This window comes from Marmota marmota, unplaced genomic scaffold (genome assembly GCF_001458135.2).
Source record: "Marmota marmota marmota unplaced genomic scaffold, marMar, whole genome shotgun sequence".
In the NCBI taxonomy this organism is placed as follows: domain Eukaryota; kingdom Metazoa; phylum Chordata; class Mammalia; order Rodentia; family Sciuridae; genus Marmota; species Marmota marmota.
This window is the reverse complement of record NW_026000051.1, coordinates 8529663-8552762: the sequence shown is the minus strand read 5'-3', so window position 1 is coordinate 8552762 and position 23100 is coordinate 8529663. Positions and strand designations below refer to the sequence as shown.

The window sequence follows — 23100 nt, the reverse complement described above, 5'->3', positions numbered from 1 at the left end:
GAAGAAGGATTATCAAAGTGGGGGTGGTGTAGGAGGCCAGGGTCAGGGCAAGCACAGAGGCTTTATCACATCTTGCAGAATACACAGCCACTCTCCAGCCTCGGCTTTGGGGTATGGTGGGCTGCTCGTGGATTGGCATTTTGCTGTCTGCTAAATTATCCAGCTCATTTGCAAATACAATCTGGGGCACAGGCACTGCATCCAGGACAGCCTGAGTTTCCTGGGCAGTTTCCTTTCCTGGTAAATAGCATCTATATCTCATCCACCTGAATGATAATTCCAGCAAAGGTTAAGAAATCTGCTATGGGTCAAAATACCATGATCAAAGTATGACCATGAGCCAAGCCTATTTTATTCCAAAACCTGAGCCTTTTCCCCAGTCTCATGGTGCCTTCAGTGAGGGTGGTAGAGGAGGAGGAAGAAGAAGAGAAGAGAAAATGTTCACTCTTGGGATTCTAGACAAGGGAGGAGGTTTGAACCTAACACTTGTAACATTTTCTTCTGATGAGTCTCAGTATGCATGTATGTAAGTTAGGATGCGGAAGCCTTCTAGGAATAGAATGAAGCCTATAGAGTTACATTTTAAAAGTCAGATGTTCTGAAACCTGTCCCTGGTTTGTCTTCTGCTGAATGTTTGCTCTTGATTAGAAAGTCATTGGATGAAGAAGAGCCCCTTCTTAGCTCTCCTTTTCTTATTTAAAAAATGATCATCTTGAGATTGTTTTAGGAAATGCGGTGGTTGACCTCTCCTATGTGATTAGAGACAAATGTTCTTGCTGAGCTAGTAACTTCATTTCCCTGTGTCTCAGGTAGGAAATCGCTTTGCTGAGTGATTGCATCCTTGTGCTGTGGAGTTGTGGAAAAAGACTTGGACTTTGTTGCATATTGGCACCCAGACACCCAGAACAGTTGGATGTACCTGAAGTCATTCCAGCACTAATGTATAAGTCTACTGTTAGTGCTCTAATAAATTACCCCAAATGTCATGACTATAAAATGCACCACGAGTTTACCATCTTGCCGTTCTAAAGGTCAGAATCTGTTTCCCTGCCTGCTCCAGCTGCTAGCTTGCCTTCCTTGGCTTATAGCCCTTCCTCCATCTTCCAAACCAGTGGCTTAATATCTTCAAGTCTGTCTTTGACTATGACCCTCCAGCATCTGCTTCCACATTTAAGAATGTGTGGTTATGTTGAGCTAATGCAGATAATCTTCTTGTTCTAAAGTCATCTGATTAGAAACCCTATTTCCATCTGCAGCCTCAATTCCCCCTTGTCATGTACCTTAACATAGCCACAGATTTGGAAACAAGGATGTAGTCATCTTTGAGATCAATATACTGCTTACCACAACTGATTAGGAGATGCTGTGTTTTAAAATGATAGGAGCACCTAGGAGGGAGATGAAAACTTGGGATACAACTAAAATGTCACTTTGTTTGCCATCACAATTCATATAGGATAAGTTTTATCAAGTAATCAAAGGAAGAAAGGGGGACTAGATTGAGAAGTATTTAGAAAAATATATACCATAAAACTTGGAATATCATTTAAAATGATATCAAATTGTCGCCTAACTTACCCCGTGTTGACCATTAGACAATAAGGCATAAACAAAAATTTGCCTAAAATATTTTCCAGAAGCCAGTCTTGTCTTTGCTTTCCCAACAAGGCACTAGATCACAAAAACCATCACCAAGGAGAAGGGATCTAAATGACATTAAATGGAAATGTGTCTTTGGGAAAGTTGAAACAGAGAAGTCAACAGTGGGGAAAGCAATGATGATAGAGAAAATTGATGGGAAATGTAGAAGACACAGGTTTAAGAGGGCTGTTAAGCCTTATTAAGGTTGTTACTCTCATCTTAAGATCGGTGGGAATCTTTGGATTTTTAAACAGGAGAAATCATGTTGAAATAAATATTTTTAAAGGTCTCTTTAGTTGTAACAGAGAGAATGAATTGATAAAAATCAAGATTTTTTAGGGCCCCTTTACTTAATTGAAACAAAAATGTATGCATGTTTATGACAGTTTTTTTGAAGAAAACAATATTATGCTTTGCAGATTTTTATTTGAAAAAGCCACCTTTCACCTGAAATTTAGTAATGGATATAGAAATCAAATCTAATTGTTGCTGCGCCATGATTAATTATTTGGAATACTCCCACAGAAACTTCTTGGGGCAGTAACTTGGCAGCAATGTTTTTTCCACAATCTAATTCTCACTGGCACAGGTGCAAGAATTACATTTTGTCAGTGAACAAAAAATGCTGTCCCTCCTTAACATTTGTGATCAATAATCTTTCTAGTTCTCCATTACCAATATATAAGGAGAAATAGGTTGTTTCCCACTCTCTTGAAATAGTACATGAATCTTTTTTATATGACTGTTAAAAATGATTATTTCAGAGTTCCATTCCTAATATTCTCAACCATTCTCCATCTGGATCACGAGGAAGAGCAGCATGAGGACGGAGAACCAGAGCAGTGTGTCCGAGTTCCTCCTCCTGGGGCTCCCCATCCGGCCAGAGCAGCAAGGCATGTACTACGCCCTGTTCCTGGGCATGTACCTGACCACGGTGCTGGGGAACCTGCTCATCATCCTGCTCATCAGGCTGGACTCTCGCCTGCACACCCCCATGTACTTCTTCCTCAGCCACTTGGCCCTCACTGACATCTCCTTCTCATCTGTCACTGTCCCAAAGATGCTGGTGAACATGCAGACTAGTCACAAGTCTATCCCTTTTGCAGGGTGCATTTCTCAGATGTATTTTTTCATATTTTTTACTGACCTGGACAGCTTCCTTATTACATCAATGGCATATGACCGATATGTTGCCATATGTCACCCTCTCCACTATACCACCATCATGAGGGAGGAGCTGTGTACCTTGTTAGTGGCTGTATCCTGGATCCTGTCCTGTGCCAGCTCCCTGTCTCATACCCTTCTCCTGAGCCGGCTGTCTTTCTGTGCTGCTAACACCATCCCTCACTTCTTCTGTGACCTGGCTGCCCTGCTCAAGCTGGCCTGCTCAGACATTTTCCTCAATGAGTTGGTCATGTTCACAGTCGGGGTGGTGGTCATCACTCTGCCATTTGTATGTATCCTGGTATCGTATGGCTACATTGGAACCACTATCCTGAGGGTCCCTTCAACCAAGGGAATCCGCAAAGCTTTGTCCACATGTGGCTCTCATCTCTCTGTTGTGTGTCTGTATTACGGAGCCATATTTGGACAGTACCTTTTCCCAACTTTCAGCAATTTCCTTGACAAGGACATCATTGTGGCCATCATGTACACTGTGGTCACACCCATGTTGAACCCCTTTATCTACAGCCTAAGGAACAGGGATATGAAAGCTGCCCTTGGGAAACTCTTCAGTAGAGCAACATTTTTCTCACAGTGACACTTGACTTTTATCTATTTATTCATTTATTTTTCAGAACTCCATTTTGGTTGATGTGCTGTATTTGATTTCCATTTGAATGTGTTTCAAAACAGTTTATGTCTCTAAGCTCTAAGACAAATGACAGCATGTTGAATGTATCTTTTAAATATTCATTGACCAGAATTTCATTTTTTTATACAATGTTCTCCTTTACAACTAGATTTTTAAAATTGTTTTATTTTTTATTAACACAAAATAATTGTACATATTTGGGGGGGTACATGTATACAATTGTGTACTGAACGAACAAGATTAATTAGCATTTCCATCTCCTTTTCATTATTTTTTGTTTGGACACTTCAAGCACCTGTCCTCTAGTTCTTCAAAAATCATATAAGAAGTTATTTTGACCTATAGTCACACATCTTACTGTAAAACACTAGAATCTATCTAACTGGAATTCCTCCTATCTGGCTCTTTGGTAGCTTTTTTATAACTTTCCTCCACCTCTTCTCACATTTACCTTTTCTAACCTCTAGTAATTACTATTATACTTTCCAAATGGCTTTCTTATAAAAAGATTTGGATTAGTAAATATGAAATTAATTTTATTACTTATTTCTTCAATTTGGAAGTCATAAATAATACAATAATTCAGAGTTTGGTTATTCCTTATTTGAGATTTTTGGAAAGCCATATATTTTTGACCCACAGTCCCAGGCTTTAAAACAACCCAGAATCAAAGAATGTGCTGTATTATTTAACTCTTCTCTCCTGTGCAGACTAAGTGGGTTTTATTTTCATCTTTATGGGTCTACTTAAATCAAAGAACAAAAATAACTTGTCACTTAAATAAGAGGAAATATATCACTCTCTGCTCATAATGTAATATGTCACAGCTCTGAAGAGCGAGGTGTCTGGTGGTCAATACATCCCCAAGGCCCCCCCCCCCTTTGCCAACACTGTGTCATTGATTTTGTTTAGCTTCCAAACTCCATCATTAATGAAGAAGTGCTTCATTTTGGCCTCTTTAGAAATATAACCAAATAAGAGTGCAAACTCTCTGAAGGTACCATCATTTTCCTACAAATGCTACTGTGGATTCAGCCCTGACTATCCTTCCTGGACATCCTGCCTTCCTAAATAAAAAATGAAAGCAAAACCCATCAAACTTTAGGGTACATAAGGATCCTTGGAGAGCTTGCTAAGTATGGATCCCTATGATCTACGTCCATAAATTCTGATTCAGCAGTTTTGATGTAGGGCCCAAGAACTTGCATTTCTAACAAGCTCCCAGGCAGCCCTGATTCTGCAGAAATGTGAACTAGAATTTGAAAAGAACTGGTCTAAGAACTCAATCTGGGAAGTTGTCGGATGCACATTTCATGAATTCTGTTCCAGGTAGAGTGAAGCAAGAGACAGCTTCAATTATTTTAGTTATAGAGGAAACAGTGGTTCATGCTGATATTTTTCTATTTAATTCTGGATGCAGTAAAATTTTTAAGCTCTAATATAATAGATAATATTCTAATAAGAAATTTTAAAAATCTAATATTCTTTCCCGAGGCATGAGAATTCTTTTTCTCTTTCATACAGAAGATAGACATACCAGCTACCATATACCATATCTTGTATTATCACATCAAACTACAATTAAGTGAAAATAAATCCAAAGTTTTGAAAACATACATCATATGTTCAACATGGTTTTTTTTCCATTAAATTTTGAGTAAATTCGATGTGACTTGTGACTTTATTAATATCACTCAATACTCTGATTTTCCCTCTATCATTAGAACATGTTCACATGTTCTAGAATAACTCTAAAAATCATATTTTCTTATTTTGCACTAACAATTATTTCACACATGATATAATAAAATATGCATTAAAACTTTAGATGATATTGAAAAAGCTGTAACCCCCACCACACACACACACACACACACACACACACACACACACACACACACTGGTACTCTTGAGTTCTTGGCAGAACATTGACTAATTTTGTGCTCCATGATGTCATTTATTTCTAAAAGGTGTCATAGAACTTGACATGTTTCTGAACACAGGACATAAGATAGCATTTGTATAAAATCCAATCCACATTATTATCATTAGATACATCACATTTTTATATTGGTCTTTACATCACTTCTGTGGATTGTTTTTCTTGGGGAGTGATTTTGGTTTTGTTTGTTTTGGCACCTGCCTATGCAAAATACAATGTTTTCCCAATTTCACTCATAAATATAAGATTAGATAGTATGTAACCAGCAGTCGGAATGACATTGAAGGCTATAGTGATACCTACAGAGTCTGCTTGGGATGTGAGGATGCAAACCAAAACATTTTGAAGGAGTTGGATGTTTGATATTCAATACAGAATGTGAAAAAATTGCAATAGCCCTTTCTGCCCTTCTCATAAAACTTCATTCCATAATCTTTGGTTTATACTACAGGTGAGTGGAAACAATTTGACATGGTCACCTCCTTTTCCGGAGTTCAACTGGAACTTTTATTGTTCAGGCATTTTCTCAGTTGGATTGTTTGTTGCCTTTTCAAACAATCAAGCCACGGATACTGAGGAGCCCAGAGAAGCCCATTACAGTTGATGCTTTTAGAAATATTAAAGTAGCCTCGATTGGGCAACTGACACAATAGATGATTTCAAAACCTTATATAATCTTTAATAACATCGCATAGGGAATCTTTGTGCTAATTCCAGAAGAGACTGATTAAACCTTTTTACTTTAAGTATATTTTAAAAGTAATGATGCACATAGAAGTGGAAATATAAATGTAAGTAAAATAATTATAGAAAAAGAATCATGAAATACTATAAAATGAATCCCACTTGCATAAATATAAATGTTTACTAATAAAAATCATTTTAAAAGGTTTAGAAATGAATAATGGATAGGCAAGGTATTTTAACTTTTGCCATCATTTTCATGTCCAGAGTATTTGGATTCACGTGATGAAGATGCATTACTTTTACAAACAGACAAGCAAAAGGTACTTTGCATTTGAGAGGCAAATTCCTCTGCACATCCCAAACTATGACCTAACAGGGGCAATCCGAATCTGGCAGGGAAGGAATTTCCCCATCTCTTGAGCTCAGGGCCTGCATCCTGATGCTCTTCATAAGGACAATGTTTCTTCAAAGTCTGTCCTCAGAAACACCTTCCTGAAAAATATCTGGCCCCAAATCTCATAAATGAGCATCTCTGGAGGTGGATCTGAGATCTGCATCTTTAACAAGGTCCCCAGTTGATTCTGCTGAATATTAAAGTTTAGAGACCACTGCCCTGGGGCATCTGTCCTAGAGGGAGTAAGAGGAAAACTGAGAAATTAATACATGTCTAATTCAAGTCTCTAATCACAACTTGGTGTCCTGTCCCATTGGGTCCTAACCCTAGTGGATAGAGTGAAGTCTTCACATCTCCATTTCTGAAGCTGGTGAAATGAGAGAAGCAAGCTCCAGGGTCATGACTTTTCTCTTTGATGTCTATGCCACGGAAGTTATATGCAAAATCTGGGTCTACTGGAGAGCATCTGAGAAGGCAATACAAATCTCTGGGTGTAGGACAACCTGAGCATAAAGTTCAGAGCAGGACTGGGAATTCATCAGTAGCAGGTGTGTGTGCATGCACAGGTGCCCAGAGACTCCCTATGCTCTCTGTGCTGAAAGGATATAGCAACCATCACTAGTCAATAATGCTCATGCCTCTATCTCCAAGTCTTAGGGAGTGGAGGAATAGAGCCAAATGACTATATAAATTAGCAAGCACACCCCCAAATCCAGGCTGGAAGTATTGTGTCATCATTCATGTTTTAGGTATCAGGATGTGTGCTTCTTAACGTGTGTAGTGTAAATCAGTTCTCTTTAGTGTTTCTCTCCAAAGTCCCTGATCATTCCCTCCTATTTGTATAGCAGTCCTACTTTTATTGTATGTATGTTTGAAGTTATTTCTGGCTATAGAGCCTTGATTTCTTTTTTAGCAAAGCTCTCATAATGCAACTCCCTGTTAGAATCACCCTGATGATTTCTTACCTATGACCCTTAGTGTAGTTTCAGACCTTCATTAAAGACATCAAACCCTGCTCCTAGGAAAGGTCTACTACAATGTATTGTGTATTTCAAAATAGCTAAAATAGAGGATTTTGAATATTTCCACATAGTTACCTTTTTCTCCTGGTTTTCATTAAAGACACTGAGTGTCTTCCCTAGAGATCTTTATTCTCTTTATTTAATAGAAGCTATGTCAGCTCATCTAGAACAGCTCCTATGAGAGAGTTGTTTTACAGACACCATTTTACTTAATTCTTACAGTAAAAGGCAGGGATTATTTTTCCAGTTTTACAGAGGAAAAACTGAAGTTCCAAGAGATGCAACATTTGAATCCCTTCTATCTGGCTTAAAAACTTGGGCTTTGCCTTCTACAGCACACACCCTCACTATCAAGAAAATATCCATTATTAGCAAGCAGCTGTTAAGGTATTGAGAAGGTTGGGTGTGGTGCAGTGAGAATCTCTACGTGGTCTTTACTTAGAGCTAATACAGAACTACGACAACACCAAAGCATGGCTTAATTAGATCCAGGAGCTTTTATTAAAATCCTAAATCTCATAAACTAGATAGAATTACAGCTTTGGGAAGGAGTCATCATTTCATCATTTTATAGCATGAGGGAAACCAGAAGAGAATGGAGAAAGAGGGGGAAGTCCAGAATACTGGATATCTGAGTTATCGTTCTGTTAATATTCAGAATATTCTCAGGACCTAAGCTCAGTGTCTTACTTCTAACTTAAAGATGAGAAAAATGGGGTTTTGCTGCTTGCCCAGAACTCACAAATATGAAGTGATGCTGCCTGAATTTGGAGATATTCCTAATTGTAATGCTTTTCTCAACAGACCACGCAACCCTCAGGCAGGAAGCTCTTATCTTAAAGTCACAGTTCCAAGGAGAGCCAGAATATTTAAGCAATCGGGGACAGATTGAGAACTGGGCCAGGTGTTATTATATTCAGAACTGTCACATCTGATATGTTAGTTGTTTTCAGTAAGTTTAAAAAGGAGATGGTACATCCATATGGGATAGGAGCATGTTCAAATCACCAACTTAGAAAAGCAAAGAATTTTTTGCCTACCATTAACCTATATAAAACTTCTAAATTTTCCTTTAGTTAAGAACTAGTATAATATAACTGTAATATCTTCTTATTGGCTTTCTGTCTACAGGCATCTCTAGTAGGCATTTAACTGATATGGGGCTTAAAGGGAACTTTTTCCCCACTTGTCTTACAGGATTGAATAACTTAGTTTTTAGAGTATTTTAATGGGTAGATAGTAGTTGATGAGGAAGACTGCAAATACATTTTTAAGACACTTGACACTGATGAGTTGGGGGCCCTGGATATAACTAGATCTTGAACAGGGCCTATTAGCAAGTTCTAAAGATCAAGATTCTGGGAGCCCAGTGAGGAAGCTAAAAAAGGGAAAAGGATACATGAGTGGCCCTTTTCTTTATCCTCAGTTGAGGAAAACTCTATTATGGATTGTGTTTTCATGGTGCCTTGATAACTCATTGACTCAGAAGGTTATTAGAAAATTATCTAAAAGATCCTGACAAATTTATTACTTATAATAAATATGGAACTGCCAATAATGTTTTCTCTTTTTATAGCAGTGACCTTTTAACCAATAGATATTTTTTTCTCATCAATTTTATATATATTGGGAACTTTGGTGCTTAATTTTTGGCCCAGTTTTCTTTAGGCATATGCTATTGAAACTTCTGCCCCCGACTTTGATTATTGATGGATTTTGAAGTCATATTTCAGAAGTTGATACATCGCAACTTGAAGATATGAGAAAGGCTAATGATTATCTGTTAAAGTATAGAATCAGAATAGATATTGGGACCATCTTAACCTAATATTCCTCTCCTAAGACCATGGAGGTTTCTCTTCACTGACTTAGACACAGCTGCAAATTATGCTTTGGTCAAAGTTGCCTCTTCCCTGGATGGTGAGTAATGCCATATCAAACTCTCTTCTCTGTTGACAAAGTCTATTTTAGAAGATTTTTTAATAGGGACATGGCAATGAAGATGGACACTGGTATACAGTATTCATCATTTGAATGGCTCTCCTTTTATCTGCCTGCTCTAAGTCACACTTTGTTTTTACTTTCTTCAAGAGCCCTCCCGTCCCAGTAGAGAAGAGCAGCATGAGGAGGGACAATCAGAGCAGTGTGTCCGAGTTCCTCCTCCTGGGGCTCCCCATCCGGCCAGAGCAGCAAGGCATGTACTACGCCCTGTTCCTGGGCATGTACCTGACCACGGTGCTGGGGAACCTGCTCATCATCCTGCTCATCAGGCTGGACTCTCGCCTGCACACCCCCATGTACTTCTTCCTCAGCCACTTGGCCCTCACCGACATCTCTTTCTCATCTGTCACTGTCCCAAAGATGCTAATAAGCATGCAAACTCAGGATCAGTCCATCCCTTATGCAGGATGTATAGCACAGATGTATTTTTTCATATTTTTCACTGATCTGGACAATTTCCTTCTCACTTCAATGGCATATGATAGGTACGTGGCCATCTGTCACCCCCTGCACTATGCTATCATCATGAGAAAGGAGCTATGTACCTTGCTAGTAGCGGTGTCTTGGATCCTGTCCTGTGCCAGCGCCCTGTCTCACACCCTCCTCCTGGCCAGGCTGTCTTTTTGTGATGGCAACACCATCCCCCATTTCTTCTGTGACCTTGCTGCCTTACTCAAACTCTCATGCTCAGACACCTCCCTCAATGAACTGGTCATTTTCACCCTAGGAGTGGCAGTCGTCACTCTACCTCTGATGTGCATCCTGATCTCTTATGGCCGCATTGGGGCCACCATTCTCAAAGTTCCATCTAGCAAAGGGATCTTCAAAGCCTTGTCCACCTGTGGCTCCCACCTCTCTGTGGTGTCTCTATATTATGGCACAATTATTGGAGTTTATTTCTTCCCCTCTTCTGGCACCTACAGTAACAAGGACATAGTTGCTTCTATTATGTACACAGTGGTCACCCCACTGTTGAATCCCTTCATTTATAGCCTTAGGAACAGAGACATGAAGAGAGCTGTGGAGAAACTCTTAAATAAGGCAACAGCCTTGTCTCAATGACATTGCTTATATATTCATGTATTTCTAAATGCTAGATTCCTAATCTTGGGCTCAGCATAAAATAAGTGCTCAATAAATATTTAGTTACTTGAATTGTATTTTGTTATCTTTATTCTCTCTTTTTCTTGCAACAATTTAGTATCTACTGTGAATTCTGAGTTAATATTATTGGTGATTTCTCTTGCCCACTAGAAATTATTTAGTGGTACTTAAATTTCTTCTCTTATATCCTGGGTATATTCTTATGAATGGTTGGGTGATGTTGAATAAAGATATCCCTTGGCATAGAATTTCTAAATTATGTCTTTTCCTTCCTCCATCTTCCTTTCAGTGTTCTTAAACTGGTGGTGGTGGTAATGATTGTTGTGGATCAGGAGAAGAAACTATATAGTACCCTTTATGGTACCAAGAAACCCTCTACCTATGGATCAGCTGCTACATTCAGGGACACAAGTCCTTGAACACTGACCACCCTTTTAGACTATAGTAACCTTCATTCAACAATTTGCTTTCAAAGTAGCTGTCTGAATCTTCTTGACTGCATGTGGGAATTTTAATGAAGAATTGGCTCAATCCAGATAGGTGATGAGAAAGACAGAGCATCCATTGTCTGGAGCCTTCTGTCACCCCACTGAACTTGGTCCCTTTCTCATTCATTCTCTTCATTATCTAGCTCCCTGAAAGTCATTTATACTCAATTTAGTGACTCTAGGTTTGTACTGTATAGCTGAGTAATCATATATCTTTGTCTTCTATATCGTATCTTCTTCAGCATCCAGTGAAGGGCCCCATAGGTCTCTATCTTGGGGCCTATAATTGAGGATAAACAGAATTACCAGTGCTTCTGAGACTTAGCACCATGTAGCTGCAAGCAAGGAAAAATAGATCTCAATCGCAAGCCTTATGTACCAGAGTGGGGGCTGTGTGGCCTCAGGCCATTCACCTAACCCATCTGACCTTCAATTGCTTCTCTAGTATAGGTGGAAAAATTATAAAATACCTAACACATTTTTATTTTAAATGAATTCAATAGTAAATCTGGCTTAACACTACAACTAAGAAAAATGAACGTTAATTTTTCCTACCTAACAGAGATGAGTTTGGGAGCAGAACTTATACAGATATTGCTGAATTGTAATTATAGGCAACATGACATGTTTGCTACATTTCCAATTCAAAGGCAATCAGTTTTCCTGGGAGACAGCAATACATCTGCTGTGGCTTGAGCTAGAGCTGGATGACTTAACAGAGTGTGAGGGAGTTGATGGGTGTGTAGATGAGGAAAGACAGATTGGAAGAATACCATACTGTCCATGTGTCCAGAGTTAAAACCTGAGCAGGGATGCAACCTTTCTTGCAGGTCTACAGGAAGCCTGCCTTAGCTAGCCTGGACACAATCGTGATCCTGCTGCAGACACCTCCCCATGTTGGTGGTGTCGTCTGCAGGACTGAGTACTCACTCAGTTCCCCAGCCTACTCCAGCTCTGTCCCTCAAATCCCTGAAGTTCTGCCTAGTTCTGACAGGACCACTTTCCAAAGAGGTCAACACCTGTCATTCATACTCATGGGCTGGTGACACTCTTGAGTGACTTCCTCTAAAGAAATAGCCAGCCCACCTGCCTATTGGAAAGGGTTTATGACCACATTCTCTGCTAGTCCACCTGTCCCCTAGATTGGTTTTCTTATTTGTGGACAGACCAAACCACACTGGCAAGTGTCATACTGATGTGGATAGAATTTCTGGAAATCACATTGGAAGTATACAATATACCTGGCACTTTTCTCTTCAGCCATGCCAGGGCCAAGTTTCATGACCTTCCCTAATGAAGCATCTCACTGGGTTTAGAACAAAGTTTGCGGCATTTTTGAAAATCATGAATCTATAATGTGGTCACAGGTTTGCAAATACAACTGGAAGTTGTTCAGATTGATATTTCAAAGGACTAGTTTATATTTTTCTCAAGAGTTAACATTTATTCTTTCAAAGTGTGATAAAAGAGCACACTTTCTCAGAGGAGAGGAATCATAACATCCTAGAAGCAAAAGCATTTCAGCTTCGCTATAGTGTGTGTGTGTGTGTGTGTGTGTATGTGTGCGTGCGTGTATGTGTGATTTCAACTCTGACATGAAGATTAAAGAGTAAGCAAAAAGTATCCTATTTTGCCATATGTGAAAAGTAGAAGAGGATCTAATAAAGAATCAAATTCACTTTTTGATAAAATATAAAAAGCCATGAATTTCGTATTGATTATTATCTATTAATCTAAGATGATTTTTCATGCTTTTATTCATTCATTATGGTTATACATAAGAGTGGGGTTCACTTTTACACATTCATATTCCTCCCTCCCCTGATTTCTTTCCACTACTATTGAGGGAAAAGCTATAAATTAAATCAAGAGCAATCTCATAAATCCATAAGATTAAATTTATTCATCACTAAGAATAAAAAGTTAGAGTTAATATCAGAAAAATAGTGAGACTTTCCTTCCATTCAGTAGCCATTTAGCAAATTATCTGCTCCATGCTAGGCAGTGCACCTCTCCCTGCAGGAAAAAGATGTGACCTCCAACTAAAGAAGCTCACATTCTAGTAGTGTAGAGACAGGTGGACTAAAAAATATGTAAGAGTACAAAATGTTTTAATATAATCATACAATGAATAATTGAGATTATTATGCCTGATTACTGTATATTAGCACTATATTAAAATTTTACTATATTATCTCTTTTAATCCTTAGAATAACCCTATAAAGCACACATTGTTATTATCTGTATTTTACAGTTGAGAAAATTGGTAGAGACAATGACACAATTATATGATAGTCACATAAGGAAAGATATAGTTAATGCTCACTGGATATTAGCAAAGATAGTTACCAGAGGAATAATTCTTCAATTGAAAGTTGAAGGATGCTAAAGATTGATTCATAGAGGGCAAATTAAAGTCTAGACAGAGGGGACAGAGTGACCCAGAATATTAAAATAGCACAATAACTTCAGGGAAATGTTTAGGGGAAAAAAAGGTGTTCCCATGCATATGTGTGTGTGTCAAGGGAACATTAAAAGCTAAATCTAGACAAGCAGTTAAGGACTACTTTGTGAATGGGTTAGGATGCCCTCTTAGGAATTTAGATACTACCTTGCAAGTGATAAGAGTATCATTGACTGGGAATAGGGTGGAGTAGGGAAAACTGTGGAATGTTGTATTTGTACTGGAAAAAGATTCCTGAAGTAACCGATGTGTAAGATGGTTTGACAATGGCTTGGGGAGCCTAGAGACAGGGAGCTCAATTGGAAAGTTATTGAACATCCAGGTAAAAGGTGATGTATGCCTGAATGATGATCATGGCTTGAGGATAGAGAAGAGATTATCTTGAAGATATGCTAAACAGGTCTTGGTATGTGATGGGAAGCAGGTGATAGAACTAAAAATTGGTTTTGGTTTCTGGCTCTGTGAATGATATTTAAGAATAAAGTGAAAGGCTAGGCACTTTGGATAATTTTTTTGAGACTGTGTCCAGCTATGGTCTTGAACTCATGAACTCAAGCAATCCTCCAGACTCTGTGTTCCAAGTAGCTGAGACTAAAGGGATGCACCAGCAAATCTGGTGCACCTTGAATAATTTTGATTACATTTAGCAATCTTAAAGAAGTGAAGGAACAGATTTCAAACCATATGTTGTTGTTTTTTTTTTCAAAACAGCTTCTAAGCAAGAAGAAACCAAATACCCTATGTATTCAAGAGGCAACAGGAAGCTCTCCATCATCCACCTCTCATCCCAGCTAAAGTCACATCCTGCTCACATTACACTACCAAAGTGCAAAGATTTATAACTCATCTATACTTCAGTGTGAATTATTTAAATGCTAACAACACATTCCCATTGCTTGAAACAGGTGATCACAAAGAAATGGAAGTTTGAGTTTAGGGATCAGAAGTGAGTGTAATGGGATGTATTCAAGGGAGGACCTTTGAATACAGTTGGGTGGAATCTAAGAACACTGGACTGTGGAACAGTGATAGGCAATAGTATCTGTTGGTGGGCCTTTATATGCTCTGAGCTGAACTAACTCCTCACTGCCACACAATTATTTTGGTATAACCAAACTGGACACCCAGTCTCATATCTCTCAGTTTCCTTGGGACTTGAGGGAAAGAATCTAAATCCACCCCAACATGAAGTTCAGACATGTACTGCACTATGAATGGACTGAGAATCCCTGAGGATCAGAATGAAGAAACAGAGGGCCACCTAGAGAAACCACCAGGAGCAAAGAAGATGCAGCTGACTGGGGCAGTCTGAGCAGCGGGTGCAGGATAGCCGAGGGGACCTGGGCTGCAGGGAGGGTGTGACACTGTATCTGATACTCGCACATCTCAGTCTGCCTCAAGTTCACTAGTCATGTCATCAGGAGCCTTAGAAATCTGCCAGCGAACCCACTCCTGAAAAAAATACGATCATAAGAAGTGAGAAGTATTTTATTGCTATTCCAAAAGACAGAAGAAAGCTGGGCATTGGTGTCTCAGAGACTGTCAGTGGCCTGTGGTCAGCAGAGCGAAAGATGTCAACAGAATGGAAGGAGATAAGGGCAGAAGGACTCCAGGGCTTCTGGTTATATGAGAATGGCCTCCTCAACCCGTTCACAGACCCCTATAATGAATGGAATCTTAGGGGCTAAGATGGAGCACGCTGCTCTAAGTGATTACAATTGTACTCAACTGCTGCTGAAGCTGGGGTGGTTTGATTCTGTGAAGGATTTCAGTAATTATAAAATTGACAAAGTATAGGGATCATGAAACATTCTAAGAGGGGTTGGGTCTGAGAAAAAAACTTCTGCAGGGAGGAATGTTTAGGTTGATAGTGGATACTTGGTCACACCAGAAATAAGGGATCAAAACTATATAAGACTCATTTTTTTTAGTGTTTTAAATATTTCTTAGGTTCTTGGAGACAAAAGAAACCTCACATGCCTGTGAACATCATTTTTTTCTTTCTTTACAACAATTTAAGCCTCTTTTTTTTTACAGCTGAATGCAAATCTGCCATCAAATAAGGAAAGAGGGTTTCAGTATTCTCACCCCTTGGTCCCTTCCTACCCAAGAAGGATGCTGACATTGGACCTTTTGGACCAGCAGGGGTAAGGAGCAGCACAGGGAGCTCTAACACCATTCCTGGTGAAATCTTAGGGAATCAGGGAAACTGGGCAACCCACAGAGCCATCTAAACATAGACTTTCTTTGATAGGCAATTCTCAACCTATTCCATGTTACCTGGAAAGTAAACTCCACACTTTATTTCTTTCTCTTAACCTCCATTTAGTCTTATAACAAAATAGGTGTTCCTAAAATTTTAATGATCAATGAATGAGTAATCTTGAATGAAAGAGTCATGAAAACAGAGGCTTTGTCTTGTTCCGTGATATATCCAGAGCACTTAACAGGTTTTTGCTTTGTTTGTTTCATTTGTTTTTCTTTTTTTTTTTTTTTTTATGTCTGGGTTGGGGGAAGGATGAAGAGTGAGAACAACATCATCATCATCAATAATAATAATAACAATAACAACTATCATTTGTTGAAACCTACTATTTGCCACTGTACCCCATGCATTTCATAGCTCATCTCAGTCAATCTCCCATGTTACCTTATTAGACAGAAACTGCCATCAAATAAGGAAAGAAGGTTTCCACGTTCTCACCGTTGGTCCCATCCTACCCAAGAAGTACGCTGGCGTTGGATGAGATGAGAAAATTAAAGCTCAGAGGAATCAAGTAAGTAACTGAAAGATGGTCTAATGGCCAGTGTGTGGCAGACTCCCCAGTTGAAGTCCGCTGTGTGATTCCAAGTCTATATATTTTCATTAAACATTGCTAATGCTATATCTAAAAAGAAAAGCTCCTGTGACCGAGGAGCCTCTTCAGGGCTCCCTTCATGTCCTTGTTCCTGAGGCTGTAGATGAAAGGGTTCAGCATGGGAGTCACTACCGTGTACACTGCAGCCGCTGCAATGCTCTTCTCTTCAGAGGCCACGGAGGGAGGGCACAGGTAGGCACTGAAAAGGGTCCCGTAGAAGACACAGACAACACAGAGATGGGAACTGCAGGTGGAGAAGGCCTTGCCCCCTCCACCAGGAGTCCGGACCCTCAGGATGGCAGACACAATGTGGATGTAGGAGATGACAATGCACAGGAAGGGGACCACGAGCACAGTGCCTCCTAAGACAAAAACCGTCAACTCATTGACACGGGTGCTGGAACACGACAGCTTCAGGACGGGAGTTATGTCACAGAAAAAGTGAGCAATTTCCCCCACAACACAGAAGGACAGCCGGGCCATGAGGAGGGTGTGAGTGAGGGCAACCAGGTTAGTGAGGAGCCAGCACAAGGCGAGCAGCAGGACGCAGGCCCGGGGGCTCATTACTGTGGAGTAGAGGAGAGGGCGGCAAATGGCCACGTATCGGTCATATGCCATTACAGCCAGCAAGAAGCTGTCCAGGTCACCAAACATCAGAAAGAAGTACATTTGTGTGAGGCAACCAGTATAGGAGATGGTAGGATGCCGGGTCTGTACATTCACCAGCATCTTGGTGACTGTGCAGGATGTTAAACCCACGTCCACCAAGGACAGGTTGGCCAAAAAGAAGTACATGGGGGTGTGGAGGTGTGGGTCAGAGGCAATGGCCAGGATGATGAGCACATTCCCAGTCAAGGTGACAAGATACATACACAGGAAAATTCCATAGAGTAAGTGCTGTTGCTCCGGCAAATCAGATATTCCCCGGAGGAAAAACTCAGAGACGCTGGATTGGTTCTCCATGACGGTAGTATCTGGAGGCTGGAGAAGACGGAATGCTAGATTTACCATCAAAGTGCTTGTGCTGACTCTCGGATCTTCCAACTCCCAAATGCAGACACAGACCACCAGAGGGACAGAGGGCAAAGGCACTCATGGCCTGATCGTCATTAAAAAGCAGCATGACCTGTTAGGTACTAAACGCTTAGCCTGTGCCCTACCCATCACCCTCCAACAACCTTATCACCTTCAGAAACCAGGCGCATCGTTAGGGCCAGGGTGCTCTCGCTGTGACTCTGAGGACAAACAACCTCAAGGATAAAAACTGTTGAGAAGACCTCCACATGGCAAATTCCTAGGGCCCACAGCTTGTCACTTGCCATGATTTGTGCTCTCTTCCATTTCCCACCTGTGTGTTCTCAGCTCAGCCCTGTCATGGGGGAGGCAGAGATGTTGACGCAGGATGTCACACTGATACAAACAGCTAACTCTTGACTCCAGGATGCCGGACTGACCACACCTTCCTTGATTTAAAGAGCCCTCGTAGAAAAAGAAAACACAACTTTAAAATGGACAGAAAACTGGGAAACATTCCTAACCTTAACCCACCTCTTTCACATGAACAAAATTAATTCTCCTTCTGAGGGGAGCCCTCTGGTCTGGGTGGTGACTCCCTTTACTTAAGAGAAGCTCTAACAAAAAAGCCTCACCTGTATGTTCGCACACCTGATTTGATTTTATTTCTACTGTCACCAAGTCCAAGTCCCCATGTCCAGCATCAAATCTTCCTTTAAATTCCTTGTTACCCCAGTCCTCACATTACCTTCAATCTGACCCTACTTCTTTTCTCTCATTTCCAGGAATCTCATTTTTTCTTTCCTCTCTGTTTTCCTCAATTCAAACTTTTATGGAGAGACCAACACGGCCTGAGACATGTTCACCCCTGATATTACCACACCTTAGAGGAGTTCTACAGCTCTGTAACAGTTCCTGTGCTGCTGCAATAGGATGTTTACATGAATAGACTGAAGTGAACTAAATCTTAAATTATTTGGGGAGATGGTCCCAAGACACACACTATATTCTTCTTTTTAAAAATTATCATAAAGGAGGTGGGTAGAACTTGAAAAAGTACTGGGAAACGAAATCTATCAAATTATGCTATCTCCATGTATGACTCTACCATAATGAATCATACGTATGTGTATATATATATATATATATATATATATATATATATATAATACATATAAGTATAATGCACTAGTAGATTACCTTTTTGTTGCAGTAACCAAAATATCTGATGAGAACAACTTAGAGGAGTAAAGGTTTATTTTGGGTTCAAAGTTTCAGAGGTTCATTCCACAGCCAGCCAATTCCATTGCCCTGGGCCCAAGTTGAGGTAGAAAATGATGATGGAAGGGTAGAATGGAGGAAAGAGGTCAGCTCATGTCAGCCAGGAAGTGGGCGGAGCTGGGGGGAGAATACAAGGAACTAGGAACAAAATATCATCCCCAAGAGCACATCCTCAGTGACCTGCTTCCTCTAGTCATGCACCACCTTCCCATAGCCCCTGCCCAGTTGTTCATTCAAATTATTAACCCATCAAGTTGATTATTCCACTGTTGAGGTTATAGTTTTCATAACCTGATCATTTTACCTCTGAGCATTCCCGCATTAACGTATGAGCTTTTCAGAGGACACCTCATATCCAAGCCATAGCAATCTGCCCCTGGCCCCCAAAAGCTCATGTTCATCTGACAATTCAAAGTGAGTTTAATTCATCTTCCAGAGTTCCCATAGTCAATATTTTCAGAATTGCTCAAAATTCCAAGCCCAAAGTCTCCTCTGAGACTCAAGGCCAACTCTTAGTTGTGAGCTCCTGTAAAGATCAAAAACAGGTTATATACATCCAATAAATAATGACACAGAGTAAACATTCCCATTCCAAAGGGAGGAATAGGGGCATAGAATGGAGGAATGGGACCAAAAAAATGGATGGAACCTAGCTGGATGAAGAAGCCCCATAACTCCATGTCTGGCATCTGGAGCACACAGCAGCATGATATGATCTCCAAAGGACTCGGGCTGATCCACCCCTGTGGACTTGCCAGCTGCAGCCCACATGGCCTCTCTCACCTACAGCTCTGTCCACAGCCATCAGCTTCCCTTGGCAGATGTTCCATATTCTTGGACTCTCTCAATTCTGGGGATCTCCATTGCAGTTTCAGCTTCATCTTCAGAGCTTCATGTATCACCCTCTCGGTGACTTCCTGCAGGGGTTTCAAGCCTGCAACATGTGCCCTGACCTCCCAAGCCTTCCTTTGAAATCTCAGTGGAAGCCTCCATGACCCCATAACTTCAGCCACCTGCATTACTGCAGCACCACATGAATGATAGCAAGATCTGCTGGGCTCTCTTAACCCATGGCTGCAGTGACCTCTGAGTGCCTGGGAAGCTTAGCATAGTGAAACAAATTCTGGGAAATAACTTCCTAGGTATACCCTGCTTGCACAGGTCTCTTAAAGCAGTTTTCCCTTTTATACCCATGAGTCTGCCATGGGTATGTCTTGCATCTTTGCTATTATCTCTCTGTAAGTACTTATTTTTAGTGGCTTGGCCCTAAGTTTTTAGGTACTTCTTTTCTGGGCAAACTGCAAAATTTAAACTCTTTATCCTCTTTTTTCTGCTCCCAATTCTTCCGGTAAACCTGGATAAAAGCAGTCAGCAATACCCATGCCACCACTTGAATGCTGTGCCACCTTGAAATTTCCTCCACTTTATTTAGTTCATCACCTTTGAATTCAGCCTCACACAAAGTCTTGGGACATAGAAAAAAGTGTAGATAAGATTTTGCCAGAATGTAAAATGTGCAGCCTCTAGTCTAATTCTCTATGAGTCCTCATTCCCCTCATAAATCTCATTAGCACAATCTTCACTGTCCGAATTTTTATAAGCATTCTGGTTTTCTGAGCTCCCATCACCATTACCCATTAAGCTCAGCTTATGACATTCCAAGTCTTCTCCCACCTGTATTTCAGAACTTTTTCGGACTCTTCCCACAAATCAGTTCCAAAGGCTTCTGAACCACATGGTCAGATTAGTCACAGCAAAAGCCCTGCTCCCAGTACCAATTTCTGTGTTAGTTATCTTTTCATTTTTGTGACCAAAATACCTGACAAGAACAACTTAGAGGAAGAAAAAGTGTATTTAAGGACTATAGTAACAGAAGTTCAGTCCATGGCTGGTCAAGTTCATTGCTCTGGGCCCAAGGTGAGGCAGAACATCCATGGCATAAGGTGTGGCAAAGGAAAGCTGCTCAGTTCATGGCAGCTAGAACTCAGAGAGAGCAAGAGAACAGGTGTCCAAGGATGAAATTCAATCCCCAAGCGCAAGACCCTTTCACTCACTTCCTCCAGCCATGTCCCACTTGCCTTAAGTTACCAACCAGTGGTTCAAATTATTAATCACAGGAGGTTACAGCTGTCATAATCCAGTCATTTTATCTCTGAGCATTCCTTCATTGCCTAACACACAGCTTTTAGGGGGACACCTCAGAACCAAGTCAAAATAACTAATTAAAATGATGATGATGATGATGATGATGACGATGACGACAGTGATGATAAAAGAGAGATCCATAGAGAAGAGCAATTGGATCAGGAGAGGGAGGAGGAAGAGAAAGGAAAGGTACTAAGGAATGACTGATCAAATTATGTTGTGCATATATATGAACATGGCATAATGAATCCCTCTTTTAGGTATAATTATAATGCACAATAAAAATGTTTAAATCTCAAAAATGCCTCATTTTAGAATGAAGGGATTGTGAAAAATACATGCCTATTTATTTCCTCATCTTTTCTTCTGAAGGAACATATGAAGTCCCACATTTGAGTTTCTGTCATTGGTATCATCATCACCCTCTAATGCTTATTAGTACTATTATTTGTCAGGCACTCTGTTAAGCACTTATCTAGGTTGTGTCCTTTAATTCTTCAATGAAGCAGGAGGCAGAGATTATTCTTCTTAACTACAATGAAATTGAGGGTAGGGATGTTTGATAAATTTTCACAATGACTCACCATATGTGTGTGTGCCCATTGCATTGAACTCTAGAGACAACATCATTAATCAATATGTGGTAAGTTATTTTCTATCTTTGCCTATATAGTTACTCTCTCAGGATTCCTAATTGAACATCTTTAGTATCAGTTGCCCTTACTATTTTATATACTTGTTTTTCGTAGAAAAATATTGAAGCTCAATAACTGGATAAAGCCTAAAAGATCATTTGGTCCAGAGATCCTTAAGCAACATTATATAAATTAGCTTATCAAAATCAATTGAGGGGCTGGGGGTGTGGCTCAAGCGGTAGCGCACTCGCCTGGCATGCGTGCGGCCTGGGTTCAATCCTCAGCACCACATACAAATAAAGATGTTGTGTCCACTGAGAACTAAAAAACATAAATAAAAAAAATCAATTGAGATGTTTATTAAAAATAATAGAATTCTTTTCCCCACCTCAAACATACAGTCTGAGTACCTGTATGTAAAACCACAATTAAATCCTCCTCAGGTATTTGTATGTTTAATTGATATTAAGAAACATTTATACCCCATTTGATTCAAATGTATGATATGTAAAGATCATTGTATTATCATGTGCAACTAATAATAAAAAAGAAACATTTATTTAGCCCAACTCTTCCCTTTAATTCACAGATAAATAAATGAAGGGATTGAAAAAGATTTCACTATGCTTTGGAGGAAGACAGAGTCTAAAAACTGAGATTTCAGACTCTTACACTAGTTCCCTGTCCATTAAGTCAACCATCTTTCCATTTCATATTATTCAGAGTCCATACTTAAAGAACAACTTCCCTCCAAATAAATAGACTTGCTGAGTCACTGTGCATATGTTGAAGTTAAGGGTATTATCTATCCCTAAATCCTACACTGAGTTGAATAACATCTCAGAATTACACACGTTTTTTTCCATGAGATTAAAAAAAAAAAGCCAATACCTAAACTATTTCCCCCCTACTCCATCTCATGATGGGGAACATGGTGACTCACCAAGATTAGACTCTGGTGACTGGACCTATCCTAATAATCATGTCCTGGGTGGCAGGAGAGTCTCTTAAGACCCAATAGATTGTGCATCTCATCAAGAGGAGAGTGATGGAGACTGGTCAACAACTCTGTGCTTTCCTGACATCCACTCCCATCTTAGTGTTTCCAATTAGGCTTTAAGGAACCATAAATTACTTTAGGGAAGAACAACATCTCTTTCATTATCTATGTCCGCTTGATCATCCTATTAATGCCTTGATCAAGGTATTCCCATTGGAGAGTCTTCAGTCTATGGTACTAACCAGCTCACATCAGAAAATTCCCCAAATCCACCCAAAATAAATTCATAAATAAAGCTTCCCATTGTAATCCCAGCTTTTTACCTTCTGTCCTTTTGTTCTTTTATTCAAGTACCTTGTGCTGGTATGTCTTGCTCTAGCCTTTAGTTCTTCCCTCCCCAGAAATGATTTCTAATCTTTCCATCTTATCTGTGGCCTCAGAAAACTCTATAGATCTTTGAGATACCATTGAGGTGCTTCCAGAAATTTAGGACAACCTCTTCCTCTATCATCCAAGGTGATAATATCTCTTTACTTACCTCCATCGCCTCTTCCTGTATTGTGTCTGTTAAAAGGTAAAAGCTGACTTGAACATGATAGAAAGAAAC

At 40.0% G+C, this 23100-nt stretch overlaps 2 protein-coding genes across 3 annotated transcripts; one reads left to right on the top strand and one right to left on the bottom strand.

Annotated features, from left to right (window-relative positions):
* The first annotated feature begins 2461 nt into the window (after window positions 1-2461).
* On the top strand, window positions 2462-10565 carry LOC107152244 (olfactory receptor 1J2). Of its 2 annotated transcripts, XM_015497764.2 has the most exons (2): window positions 2462-2958; window positions 9623-10565. In XM_015497764.2, exons 1-2 carry the CDS (start codon window positions 2462-2464, stop codon window positions 10563-10565), a joined length of 1440 nt encoding a protein of 479 aa, XP_015353250.2. The 2 variants fall into 2 exon arrangements, with proteins under 2 accessions (XP_015353250.2, XP_015353252.1); XM_015497766.1 differs by lacking the exon at window positions 9623-10565 and having other exon boundaries at window positions 2462-3403.
* Window positions 10566-16448: 5883 nt separating this feature from the next.
* On the bottom strand, window positions 16449-17381 carry LOC107152243 (olfactory receptor 1N1). The gene has a single exon (XM_015497765.1). It carries the CDS (start codon window positions 17379-17381, stop codon window positions 16449-16451), a length of 933 nt encoding a protein of 310 aa, XP_015353251.1.
* Between the last annotated feature and the right edge of the window lie 5719 nt (window positions 17382-23100).